The following is a 12,737-nucleotide window of genomic DNA, read 5'->3' as shown; positions in this document are numbered from 1 at the left end:
CTCTCTACTGTAAACATTGCACACTGGCCTAAAATATGCGCGATATTAAATTCATAATACTATTATGTCAGCAATAGACGGCAATGTGTGGATACGGAAACACAACCAGTCAGATAATAAAGTCAACTCAACATGGGCTATGCAAACAGGTTCTATTTTGAAAAAAACACCCCTTCCTATTTATCCTAGATACTGGCCAAACCCCGCTGGCAGAGTCCTTATCTCCACAGAGGACACTGCTCGGCTCTCAGGGCCATAGTCACCCCTGCGCACCCGCGCATCCTTCGCGGCCACGGAAGGGCAGGAGGTGCCGCTCCCCGCGCACCGCCAAGCTGCCAAGGGCTGGGAAATGAGCAAGTGACAGCAGAGGTGGAATCAGCTGTCCAGTTATAGAGGTTGAGTTTTGGTTTGGGTTGTTTTATTGTTTGGGCGCTTTTTTTTTTTTTTTTTTTTTTTTTTAAACAACTTCCCTTTCACCTTCTTTCCGAGACCTCATATCTGGAGATTCCCTCTGTCTTGCAAGTGGGGTCTCGCCGCATACTGGGACCTCGCGGAGGGTCTGGTGAGAAGAAAGGGGGGCAACATGCACCCTACACTTAGAAAAGGAGAAGAGGGCAGATTAGCATATCCCTCCCTGCTTTGCTCAATGAAAATGTGATCACTAGTATATATATTATATAAAACCCTGGAGAACAGAGCAGTCAAACATCACTTCCACCGGAAAACCCCACTCTCTAGACACTTCCCTGTTTCAGTCTCACTTTCTCTTGCTTTGCCTATGAATAGACGAAACCCTGTTTAAAACCGATACCTCTTCCTCAGGGATGTCAGTAAAAATACCTACACCAGGGGCTGGGGAATGAGACCTGCTCCTGCCTCAAATGTGGGGACAAAACATAGCAGCAAGTATCAGAGCTCTGTGGCGAAAACTCCTCTCCCCGCACAACTCGGCCATGCTTGGTGTTAAGACTACAGGGGGAGAGGAAGAGAAAGAGACAACATCTCTGCAGATTCAGTGAGCTTCAGCGCGGAATAATAAAGCTGTCTCAATAAATAACGTACCTGTGTCTGTCAGTAGCTAGTTTATTTGCTTTTTTCTCCTGATTTGTTTATACTAGTGATCCCTCTCTCTTGGGTGTCTTTACAGCTCAACAAGCAGGCAGGCATCTCTAATTCTAACCCTGAGTTCTCAGATAGACCAAACTTTAGGTTATTAAAATTTCAATCATATTTATTTATTGCAGAAAAATAATATACAATGATATTTACAAAACAATCATAAAAATAGGAATGCATTTAGACACCGGATCTATTTGCATTTTAACATGGGTCATCAATAAATAAATAAAATGTTTATTTTTTTTCTCAGAGGAAAAATAATAATAATAAAAAAGTTAGGAACCGGGTGTATAACAGTTTGAGCCCAGCTTATTCCCCCCTAAAAAAAAAAAAAAGTTTTCATCTCTACAGGGATATTTTTGGTTGGTTGACTGGTTTCATTCAAGAATGAAGAAAGTCCACAATAATGTATTTCCTTTAATCAGTGGCTCATAGGCACGACCTCTTGGGAACGCATGCAAAAAAAAAAGGGCAAATAAAATAAAAAAGTTCAATTCCAACATTCTTCGTCAAAATTAAAAAAAAAAAATAATCGAACGATTCAGACTTCTATCAGAATGCAGAGATGTGTGTACTGTACCGACGCCCAAAGGGTAGTCACTGTCCAAAGCCCTTGTCTCTTTCTCTTTCCTTAAGTGCTCCCCACGCCCTGCTTTGAATTTGGATATTGCTCTTCTAATTTCCAAGAAATCCTTGGTACATTTTTTGTTAAACAAGACCAAAAAAAAAAAAAAATCGTATCCAACTTCAGAGTCTCTAGATTGTCCATTTTCTCCTTCTGTGGGAACAATGTCATCTGCAAAAACCCAGAGAGGGCGGAAAACTCGTTACTGAAATGAAAGATATACACACACATCTACCTACACCTCTCTGTCTTTCGAAATACACGTATCGGGCAGGAATGAAGAAGGAAGAACCCGCCGTGCCGTGATCGTGTGACACCCCAGCCCGGCAGCCCGCGGTGTCAGAGCCGAGGGAAGGGACTGCTGGGGCGATTGGAAGCGTTCATCGGGCAGCACAACTGGCGGACATGGATTCACTTCAAAATACGAGCAGCAGCAGCAGGAGCCATCCCAGCAGCTCTGCTGGCTCCGCAGCGCTTGGTGAAAAAGTGATCTCAGGCCGGCCCCATCTGGTTGGGGCACACCCGCACTGCCGCCGCCTCCCGCCCGCAGCCCACCCCGCCGGTAGCGCCTGCCACGCGTGGACCTCCGGGGGCCGGGGGCGCACCCCAGGCCGCGAAGGAGGAGGGTCGATCCGGGCTGGGGAGGCACTTCCAGAGGCACTTCCAGCCGGCCAGCTCTCCGGCTGGTCCTGGAAGCCAGGCCCCTCCGGACGGGGTGGGGGCCCTGTCGCCCCACGACCACGCGTGCCCGGCCCAAGGCGCAGCCGGCTGCCTCTCGCCTTACACCCCGCTTTCTCCCCACCGGTTTCGGGGTCCCTGCCTTACCTAGGGCTCCTGACGGGGGGATGCGGGTGGGGGACGCCGCCTGCTAGTGGGATGCGGACATGGACCAGGCGCCCTCCATTCTCCACACCGAGAAGGCGTAGCTGAGCCGCTCGTGGGCCACATAGCTGCAGCTTGCCATCTTGGAGTCCAGCTCGTCGCTCTGTAAGACCTGGTAGAGGAAGTCGATGTACCTGGCCGCCAGCTTGAGGGTCTGGATCTTGCTCAGCTTGTCCGAGGGCAGCGTGGGGATGATCTTTCGCAGGGCGGCGAAGGCTTCGTTCAGCGACTGCGTGCGCTGCCGCTCCCGCACGTTGGCCATGACCCTCTGGGTCTGCAGCTCCTCGTAGGACTGGGGGCTGCCGCCGCCGCTGCTGCTGCCGCCGCCCCCTCCGCCCCCGCCTGCCCCGCACTTCTTGCCCCGCTTGCCTTGGGCCGGGCTGCAGGGCTCGTCCGCGGCCCCGACGGCGCCGCCGGCGCTGCGGCGGCTGGAGCGGCGCTTGCGCCCCCCTCTCTTGTTGTTGGGCAGCTGCTGCCGGTCCGGCTCCTCTTCACTGTTGCTCAAGCTGTCGTCGGCGGGGGAGACTGGAGAGTTTGACTCGTCCTGCTGCATCATCTCTGGGGGGAGACGCGAGAAGCGGGCCGGGAGGGGGGGGAGGGCAGGGAGAAGAGGGGGGCACCTAACCCGCCAGCTCCCCCTTGATCGGCTGCTTCGCTGGCCTGCGAGAAGAAGGAGGAGGAGGAAGGGAGGGAGGGAGGACCTCACTTTGGGGGGAGGGGGGATGGCATCAGGATCCAAGAGGCAAAAAAATAAAAACTCCAACCAAAAAAAAAAATCCCTCCCGATCCCTCCTTGGAGCCCCTTCGAGGTGTCTGGGATTGGGAGAAAGTTGAAGACTTGGAGGTTCTTATAGCTCCTGCTGGCGGAAAGTTTGGGGGCAGCAGTGTCATTGGCCTGACGTGGAGAGGAGGGACTTTTGCTGAGTTTTATAGGAAAGTTTCCGCTTCCCCCCCTCCACACCCTCCCCCAATTATTTTTTTTCAAGCCATTCACGAGTGATCTGGCCTCTCCCCCCCACACACATGCATCCTTACCCCAACCTCTTTCTCGGTTTCCCTCTCCTCGATTTCTCCCTCAAGCTCCTTCGGTTCGCACTCGGCCTTGGAGTGGTGCTGAGGGGCGGGCCGGGAAGCTATGGGGATGCCCGGCACCCCGTGCGCTGCTGCGGAGGGGACAGCGGAGCCGCTTAGTGCCTGCGCTGGGGGGCAACGGCCCCGTAGCAGCCGGGTGAAGCGCACATCTCTCGGGCTTTCCTCGCCGCAGCGGGCACGGCTTGCAGCGAAAAAGAGGAAAGGGAAATTACCCACGGGGCAGCATCCAGGCGCATCCTAATTTTGTCCCGCTCTCGCACACGCCGCGCTTCCATCAGCGAGCGCCCCAGGGGCCTGACTTGACGAGGGAGTCGCACATTTCTAGTCTGGGGAGGGGTGGCGGCACAGCCTCGTCTTATTAGGCTGGAGGACTACGCTCGGAGAAAGCCATCTTCAGAGGTGAAAGCAGCGGGAAAATTAAGCACTGGCTTCGTACATACATAAACACCAGTTCTTGAGCTCATCTTAAGAGAAATCCGGGAGGTTCCACATGCCCAACCTGGCACACAGGGAGATGGAAGGGTAACCTTCCCTCTCTACCCACACTCTGTGTCTACTGACCACTCACTTCAGTTTGTCCTCCCTCAAGGCGCCAGAGTCCGAGTCACTTCCTGGGAAAGGAGCTTATTTATTTTATTTTCTCTTTTATGTTTAGAGTCAAAGTTATTTCTCCCCATCCCCCTCCTTTGTGCCTCCTTCCCCGCTCGCTGGCAGCACAGAGCAGGTGGTGTGTCTTTTTAACAACAGCTCAGATTCAAACAGGGAACGCCTGGGAGGGAAAGCTAGAAATTGCCATCCATCAGTAAATGGGTTGAAGCGCTGCTCCCTGAGCGGGGACCGTACTCCTGTGCTGCCAGCCTGGCAGGCACCGCCTAGATGGGCACGGCCGGGTATGGGGCAGAGCGCGCAGAACCAACAGCGCCGTGGCTCCCCGGTTTGTTTGAGGTGTGAGTGCGGACAGGGCGAACAGAATAGCAGAGGAGTGATAAATGTCCTTTCAGGGAGAAAAAGTCGAGGCTTCTGGAAGAGCGCTCTCATCTTCTCCGTGGAAAAGAGCTGACTCTCCCCCTGCCTGGAGGCTCCCTGGTGCGAGAGCTGCCACGGTCCAGGACCTCGGTGCGGCCGCCGTCGAGGGGCAGCCGTCCCGGCGCGGCCGATGGCCCCGGTACCCGCCGCAGCGCCCGTCGGGCACCGCCGCCACCGGAGCTTCCCGAAACTCCTCATCTCGCTGCTCCCCTGGGCGACCTCTCCTCCTCGGATCTTCCATCCCGCGGAGCAAGTACATAGCAGTCTGCCCTAAGCCTTATCTTTTGGGAAACAGCTGGAAACAAGACGGGAGAGAAAATAGGGACCGACTTAGCAGACAAGGGAAGACGTGCCGCCACACAGACCAACAACGAGCCAGCATAGCTTCCCTGGCTTTCGGCTTGTCCCTGCTGTGTCTGCTGCGACCACAGGCCTATCCACTCAACACTATGGCTTCTCTGGTGAGCTTCAGGGTTTCCCTTGTGTCGGCTCCAGCTACTGTCCCCAAGGTAAGAAGAGTTGGCTCTCCTTTCACCTCCTTCTCACTGATAATTTTGACTCTACCCACAGCCTCAGTGCTCCTCTGGGGTGTTGAGCAGTGTCATTACAGACCAAAGGTTGGAAACAGTAGTAGTGAGCATCTGTAGGCAGCTCTTGGGGGCCTTCCTTTCCCTCCTTTCCTTCCTTCCTTCCCTTTCTTCACTTCCTTCCTTTCCTTCCTTCCTCTCTCCTTCCCTCCCTCCCTTCCTTCCTCCCTCCCTTTGTGTCTCCCATTCTTCTTATGGAAAAAAACACTGAAGTGCAAAACCAAATCTGGATAATTATAACTTTGCTTGGAACAGCATGCCACCTGAAAGGAGGGAGAGGCAGCATCTCCTGAGCTGATTCAGTAGGAGGCACCACTTGTCTGGGACACCTGAACTTCGAGTGGGATACAGGACATCACCTACTTGTCATGGGGCAGGAGGACGGTGTGTAGAGCAGAGTGTGAGGGAGAGGCAAGGACAGGTGGAGAAGCAATCTTACATGGTTTGCAAAAGCAGAACATGTGGAGAAATGTAGGGAGGGACTGAGTTGAGGAGAGGGGTTGATTGTAGTAGATTGTTGGGGTTAGTGTCAGCTACTCTTCATGGAAACTGCAGCAAAAGCAACCAGCTAACAGTGGTTAGCAGGACTCATGTGGTACTACCTAGGACCTGCACACTGCTTTATGAACCATGACTGCACAGAAAATCACATCATTTTCATTTTGGCTTTTGTTTCATCTTTGACTCACAAATTATGGACTCAGGAACAAAGGAAAGTCAGCCCATACTGTTACTGCCAAGACCCCACAGGAGTGCAGGGGACAGATGAGCTGTGGTGGCAATGGTCTGGCCTGGGGGACCTGCTGCTGGGCTGGCTGTTGAAGCCTGCCTGGATCTCCCAGGCCTGCTGGCTGGCAGCACACCTGCCTAGAGCTGGGGGGTGTGGAACTGTGTCTGGAGGAGGGGAGATGTGTCAGAGAGTCAGAGTCACCCCTCAGAGAAGGTGAGAAAGATATATTGAATGTTTTTAAATGTGAGAATGTGTTTGTGTGTGCATGCATGTAGTGTTGATCTTTTGCAGTGTGCACACATATATGTATTGGGAGGGAAGGGGAGTGAAGTCTGTGCAGGTATTATAGAAAATCAATTAATTTCTGATTTATTTTGAAATATAGAGTTCTGATGGGGGTTGAGATAGAAGCTTTGTGTTCCACATTAAAACCATAATCGTAATTTAGTTCATGCAGTGTCAAGTCATCTGTTTTGAACCTCCAGAACTAAGGTAGTACTGCAGACCACTCTTGAGCGTGGGGTAAGGGATTCTATGTCCTATTATCTGCTATGCATATACATGGCTTGGATGAGTATTCCTCTGGCTCCCTGGGCAGAATTTCAACCCTTTTTCACTGTTTGGTAGTAGGGTAGCAAACAAAACTGCAAGCAGATCCAGATTTCTCAAGATCTTTCCAGGTCCACTTCTGCAAGCTTCCTTGGGCCTCAGCTCAGGAAAATGTGCCCTCTTATGTGGGGTAGTGGCATGACACAGAGTATTCCAGCATTTTGTTATCTGTCCAGTAAGGCATAATACTGGTAAATCAACCCTCTAGGTTACAGGTGTGAGTGTGAACATGGAGCTAAATAAATTACAAACTCCTGGGAAGATGAAATAAAGAATAAGTTGGGCTGTGATGACCAACCAAAAGGGATCTCCATAACTATATACTGGCCCTTGTGAAGGCACCCATCAGCAGATGAGGCACTCACAGGCTGGGACAAGCAGGATCTGCCTTAGCCAGGCAGAAACATCATAGCTTTTGAAGGGAGTAGTTCAACAGTTTCATTCTTTTTTTGATTTCTAAGAATGAATTAAAGGTTTGATTTTTTTTCTGCCTGCTAATAAATCAGTAGATAAGTTTAAAAACTTGTGTGCTCAAGATCTGGTTGTTACAACTACAGTGTTGCTCGTCAATGCGTTATACACATTGTGCATACACACAAATTACAGCTGGATTGCAATAAGGCTGTTCAGTATTCCCCATACGGCATGCAAATATACACATTGCAATTTAGCTCTCAAAGGCTGCTCGCTGAGGTAAAACTCTCTGACTGGTGGAAATTTCTTGGGATATTGAGTTATATAAGTATTACGTATGAGCACATTTAGAGACAACCTTCCTGAGTGTTTTTGATGTCAAAACCTTTGGTCCAGTGTTTCCTCAGAAGTTGTACCTTTAAGACCTATTGCAAAGACCACTGAAATTAATTGAAGTTACCCTACCAGTTTCTGTGGCCAGGAATTCCTACACATGCAAGGTGAAAACCTGGTCGAGACCATATCCTTTCAAAGGGGATAAGAGAGCCCCTAGCAAATTTCCATACTGATGTTTATGCTGTAATTTGCTCGGTGTTGAAAGCACACCTGGAAACAGGCTCAAAACCCTCCCTGTGCACTGGTAGAAAGTTGTACGTAGCAATAGCAAATGGGTGGAAGGAATATATAAAGGATATGAGAGTGGGACCCATTTTTTATCTTCTTTCACTTTTTTTTTTTTTATTATTATTATTTTCTTCCTACCGCCGCGGCGGCTCATACAGCCAAGGACGCGGAAAAGCTGGCAAGCATCTCAGTCGATATATCCTCTCTACCGGGACCCCGCGGGGGTGGGCGCGGTGCTGCTCGGCTCGGCCGGCGGGGCTGGAGCTGCGGGGCCTCCCGGGGGGCCGGGCCGGGCCGGGCCGGGCAGGGGGCAGAGCTGTGCCGGGCTGTGCGGCCGGCGGCCACCGGAGGGCACGATTCCCCGCCGGTCCCCGCTGCGGCGACGGGCACAGCTCCCAGGTGAGTCGCTCCCTCTTTCAGCAGAGCCAGGCGGGCATCGTCCGTGCTCCTGCCGCAATCCAGGTCCCGCCAGGCTGGGCCGCCCGAGCTTCGCGGCAGTGATGTGCCGCCCGCCCTCCCCCGGCTCTGCTTGCACAGATTACGTGTTTCAGCGGGTCGCGGGTGTTTTTTCTCGCCGAGGCGGCCCCAGGCGGCAGGAGTGCCGCTGCCTACACGGGCAGCGGCCGTGCTGGGTCCCGGGGGGAGATCCAGCACAGGGATCCTCCGCGGACACACGGACGCTTCCCAAGGGCTTGCTACTAGCCCTCGGCGCTTTGACACTGGCTTCGTTTGGAAGCTTCGGAAAACAGACGCTTAATACGGAGTTATATCCAAAGAGTCAGAGTCGCTGTAAAAATTACTTCAGTGATTTTTATTTTGGTTTTGTTTGTTTGTTTGTTTTTTTACCCTCGTTGTGATGTGTTCGTTCATCTAGAAGTCCCAGCGGCTTGTTGCCACAAAAACTGTGTTGGTCCCGGCGTTCGCAGTGTCCCCGGTGCGCGGCTGGCCCCGCCGCCCAGCCCTCCCGCCCCTCGGCCGGCGGCAGGGAGCGCTGCGCCCCCCGAGCACAGACCCTCGGCGTGCCCTGCTTCCTCCTGTCCTCCCAGCTCCCGGTTCCGTGCAAGGCCGAGAAATACTTATATCCTATTATCAAACCAGCAATCCCACTTGGGAGACAGGTGTCCCAATAAATTAAGGTCTGAAATTATTTGCAAACCTGTTTTTATATCAAATCTTTTATTTGTATACGTTTTATTCAGCTCCAGAAGTAAATCATGGCAGTGGATGTGGCTTTTTAAGCAGAGCATAAGTACCTTGGTGGAAGCCTTAATGGTATCTTCTCTTGTATCCCAGAGAAGACCAGTCCTTCCCATCACAAGATATCTAACATATCTAATGCTGTGGTGGAACTCTGCCCCTAATTATGGCTCTGGGTCTTGTTTATGTGGTTTCACATCTAAATCTGAGAAGACTGCTTAGTAAAACAAACGTATCTACACTCCAGGGAATAACAGTTATTTGTATTAATAATGGAGTTTATTTGCTATTTCAACTCCTTTGATTTTTTTTCCTTTTCTATCTCTTCCATCTTCTCTAAACTATATAAATATATAATTTTTTTTATTCTACCTCCTCTCACACATTACCTAAATCTATATATTCAAACTTTCAGTACGCTTGGCCCATAGAAACAGCATAAAATTTCAGGCCTTTTTAGTCAAAAATTCTACTTTTTCTTCCAAGGTGGGGGAGGGTGCACCTCCAGCATGGTGATGGATAAAGCATTCCACAAAACCTTCTTCCTGTGACTGGACTCAAATCTCCCTACAGTTCATGCAATTCGAGTCAGAGTCCTAGAGCCAGAATTTCAGCGTGGAAGTGGCCTTTTACCCCATTAACCATGTCTGCAACCCTGGGGAAGATCTCTCCTATGCTTCCTGCTATATGTGGTCTCCTTTAGACTTACATTTGCTCTTGGCATCTCACAAATGCAGATGAAGAAAAGGTCATGTAAGAAACAACCATAACTCACAAGAGTCCCATAGAAATACATTAGACAGGGTAATAGGCTGTCTTTTACCTCTGAGGAAGGCAGCAAAGTTGGGTGTGAGGGAAAGGGCCTGGAAGGTCATCCCAACATATACATATGCTTTTCTAGGAAAATGGAGATTTTTTTTGATTGGTAGCCTGATTGAATGTCATGTTTGCAAGTTGGAACTCATCCATCTTCTGGTGCTCATAGACCACAGAAGGCCTGACTGTAGCCATGCAGAGGAGATAAGACTGAAGGAAGAAGGTTCACAGAAACCATCCATCTCATTCTTTTCAGAATTACCTTTTTTCTAAGGACACCTACCTAGAGCTAGAAGATCTTTGGAGGAAGCAGGGGTTTATTTCCATCTCTGCCAGGTTGTATATTCTTTCAGAAAAGGCAGTCAGTGTTGAATCAAAGTTTACATATTTCTTTCTAAGTGGGGATGTTATAATTATTTTGTGCTATCAACCATGATGCCTAAAGATCTGCTATCCACCATTACCCCTTGTTTTACAGCCCCAATCCCATTTTTCCTTCCTCCAGAATACAGGATGATGATTAGGGTACCTTGCTCACTAAAGATTCATCTGTCCATAGGTCCACAACCTGGTTTTAATTTCTGACAAAAGATCATATAGTAGGTCAACAATAAAACTGTTCTAGTTAGGTTACCAAATTCCAAAGGCAGTTTTCCAGAGAGACAGTATTTTAGAGTAAATAAACACACACTCACTGTTCATGTATTTATGTATGTTTGACTATTTTTGAGCCCTGACCTCCAGACAAACATCTGTATTACTATCTATGCTATATTGCAAAATACTGTACTGCTTCTGCCTTGAAAAACATCTATATTTAACATATTCTCCTGCCAAAATCTACTATCTGTCCTTGCAGCACTGTGCTTGCATTCATTAAGGACTTGGTCCAAAATCCTTTGATGTCAAGGGGATTGTTTCTGTGGGCTTTGGATCAAGCTTTAAAATGGGTTAATTAAACTTTAAATAAAACTTAAATTATGACAGGTCTACTGTAATGGTATAAGAAATATGTAAGAGAAGCTGCCCTTGGAGTAAAGCATCAGTCACTGTTCTTTAATATTTATCTGAACTTGTGGCATTTTTCATTATTAAAAAAACAATCCTTCGCAAGAGGGATTACTTAATTATCAGTCTCCAAAAAATGCACATTTTGCTGCATTGTAGAATTGTTGTTGCTTACCTAGTAATTGCAAAGATGATTTTAGCTCAGTAGTACATATATGGGCTGGACTCTAAGCAGTAAGATATGGACCAGATTTTCAAAGTCAGAGTAGAGACCCAATTCTAAAATACTCTTCTGACTCTAGAATATGTCAAGACTTATGTCTCAATTCATATTTGAGAAATTTGTGACATTTTCTAATGTCTGATCTAATGTTAGACTTTTCTGTTGCACACTTTGCAAAAGGGATAATGGAGCTCTTGGCAACAGCAGATGCTGTAATTAATTTAAAGGTAGAGGATGTGCAATGGAATATAGCAAGGCCTTTATAACAAAACAGTGAACTTTACACCTTCAGTTGCTAAGCCTTTTCTATACAAGAATGTATAGTATTTAAAGCATCCATTTTAATAAAAAAGAAGGCAATATTAAAACAAACTACATAGCCCCACAGTTTATCACATTGTTTCCTTGTATCACTGTATCAGAGGTTTGAGTAATTTGAATGATGTATGTCTGCAGGAATTTTTGCTGAATCTGGATTATTTGACAATAAAATGTAATTGTTCCTTTCAAACAGACAGAAGTTTGATCAATTATGTTGCAGTGGCTTACAGCCATATGCTATCTACAGTGACATTTATGATCTATTTTTGTTATCCCCAAATGGCCTTCAACCTAGCTGTTATCTGCCAACACGTTAAAGTTTTGGTGAGTGGAAATCCTTTAGTGTCTTAGAAAGATTCATAATGTTGTCTTTTGGCCGGAGTCCATTATGGGTAACTATAACTTTATCTATGTTCAACGTATGTAATTGAGTGGCTGTGGTATGGCACACTGTCATTTGGCTTAATTTCAATCAACTTAGATAACTCTCTGTATTTTCTTTCCTATAACACTGTGTCATGTTGCTGTACAAAGTGAAACAGCTGCCACATTCTCATTCTTGAAGATGAATCCCAGAATGGGCTGTTTCTTCCGAGAGGACAATGTAACCTCCAATTTGGCAGGTAAAATTTTACAGCACCAAATCCTTCCATCTGTGGTTTCATGTTGTCAGTTCATTGCAGGAACTAATAGTCTGGTCTTGATGTCAAACTCTCTGATTTGTTAGTGTAGCTGGCAGGTTAACTGTCTAAGTCCTACCATTTCCTCACAGAAATCACTGTGGTTAGGAAATTTCATTCAAAAAAAGAAGAAAAATAACCATCTTTAAAGATTAGATGCACTGTTGGGAAATTAAGTTCTTAATGCTAAATCAGATGTATAATAGGAGGCACTTCATAATTGCTCACATCAAGGGTAAGGCACATAGACAGGAGGGAAAAAGGCAATACAGTCACTCAGCTATCACTACAATAAAAAGCCCTTCATATTCCCACAGACCTGGTGTAGGTCAGAAACAAGCTATACTGCTGTGCAGAGATAGAAGATGTTTTTTCATTCCTTGTGGTTATGGGAACGGGAGCCATTGAATTTTTTCAAACATATCCCTCCCAAACTGTTCACTGAGGCAAAGAAGCATTTCCGCTGCCCCTTCAGTCCTAGAGATCAGCAAAATATTAAATGACAAAAAGTTGCAGTTAAACTTTGCTCAGGAGCATTTGAAAAAGGTATACGAAATCCATGCTGCAAGAGGTGCTCCTGTAAGGGCATCAAAATTGAAAGGAATGGATTAGCAGCTCCCCAGTAACATCTGTGGCACCACAAATGATGCAGATAACATCACCCCATTTGCAATGCAGATGCAGGAGAGCAGTACCATACAGGCAGCAGTAGAATTATACACAGAGAGGAAAAAACCCCACAGTAAATGTAGATTTGTTTTCCCCAGGTTTGCACTAAGAAACC

At 47.9% G+C, this 12,737-nt stretch overlaps 1 protein-coding gene and 1 long non-coding RNA gene across 2 annotated transcripts; one reads left to right on the top strand and one right to left on the bottom strand.

The window, feature by feature from the left end:
* Positions 1 to 1,300: 1,300 nt before the first annotated feature.
* TWIST1 (twist family bHLH transcription factor 1) lies at positions 1,301 to 3,427 on the bottom strand. The gene is made up of 2 exons (XM_050317413.1): positions 2,570 to 3,427; positions 1,301 to 1,915 (listed from the first exon to the last, which is right to left on the bottom strand). Exon 1 carries the CDS (start codon positions 3,180 to 3,182, stop codon positions 2,613 to 2,615), a length of 570 nt encoding a protein of 189 aa, XP_050173370.1. The 5' UTR covers positions 3,183 to 3,427; the 3' UTR covers positions 1,301 to 1,915; positions 2,570 to 2,612.
* A 1,711-nt stretch (positions 3,428 to 5,138) lies between these two features.
* Positions 5,139 to 12,737, top strand: LOC126649374 (uncharacterized). Its single transcript, XR_007631031.1, has 3 exons — positions 5,139 to 5,253; positions 11,808 to 11,896; positions 12,721 to 12,737. It is a non-coding gene; the product is annotated as an uncharacterized LOC126649374 (long non-coding RNA).

Source organism: Myiozetetes cayanensis, unplaced genomic scaffold (assembly GCF_022539395.1).
Source record: "Myiozetetes cayanensis isolate MyiCay16 unplaced genomic scaffold, myiCay2020 scf1, whole genome shotgun sequence".
NCBI classification, from domain to species: Eukaryota; Metazoa; Chordata; class Aves; order Passeriformes; family Tyrannidae; genus Myiozetetes; species Myiozetetes cayanensis.
This window is presented reverse-complemented; position numbering and strand designations above follow the sequence as displayed.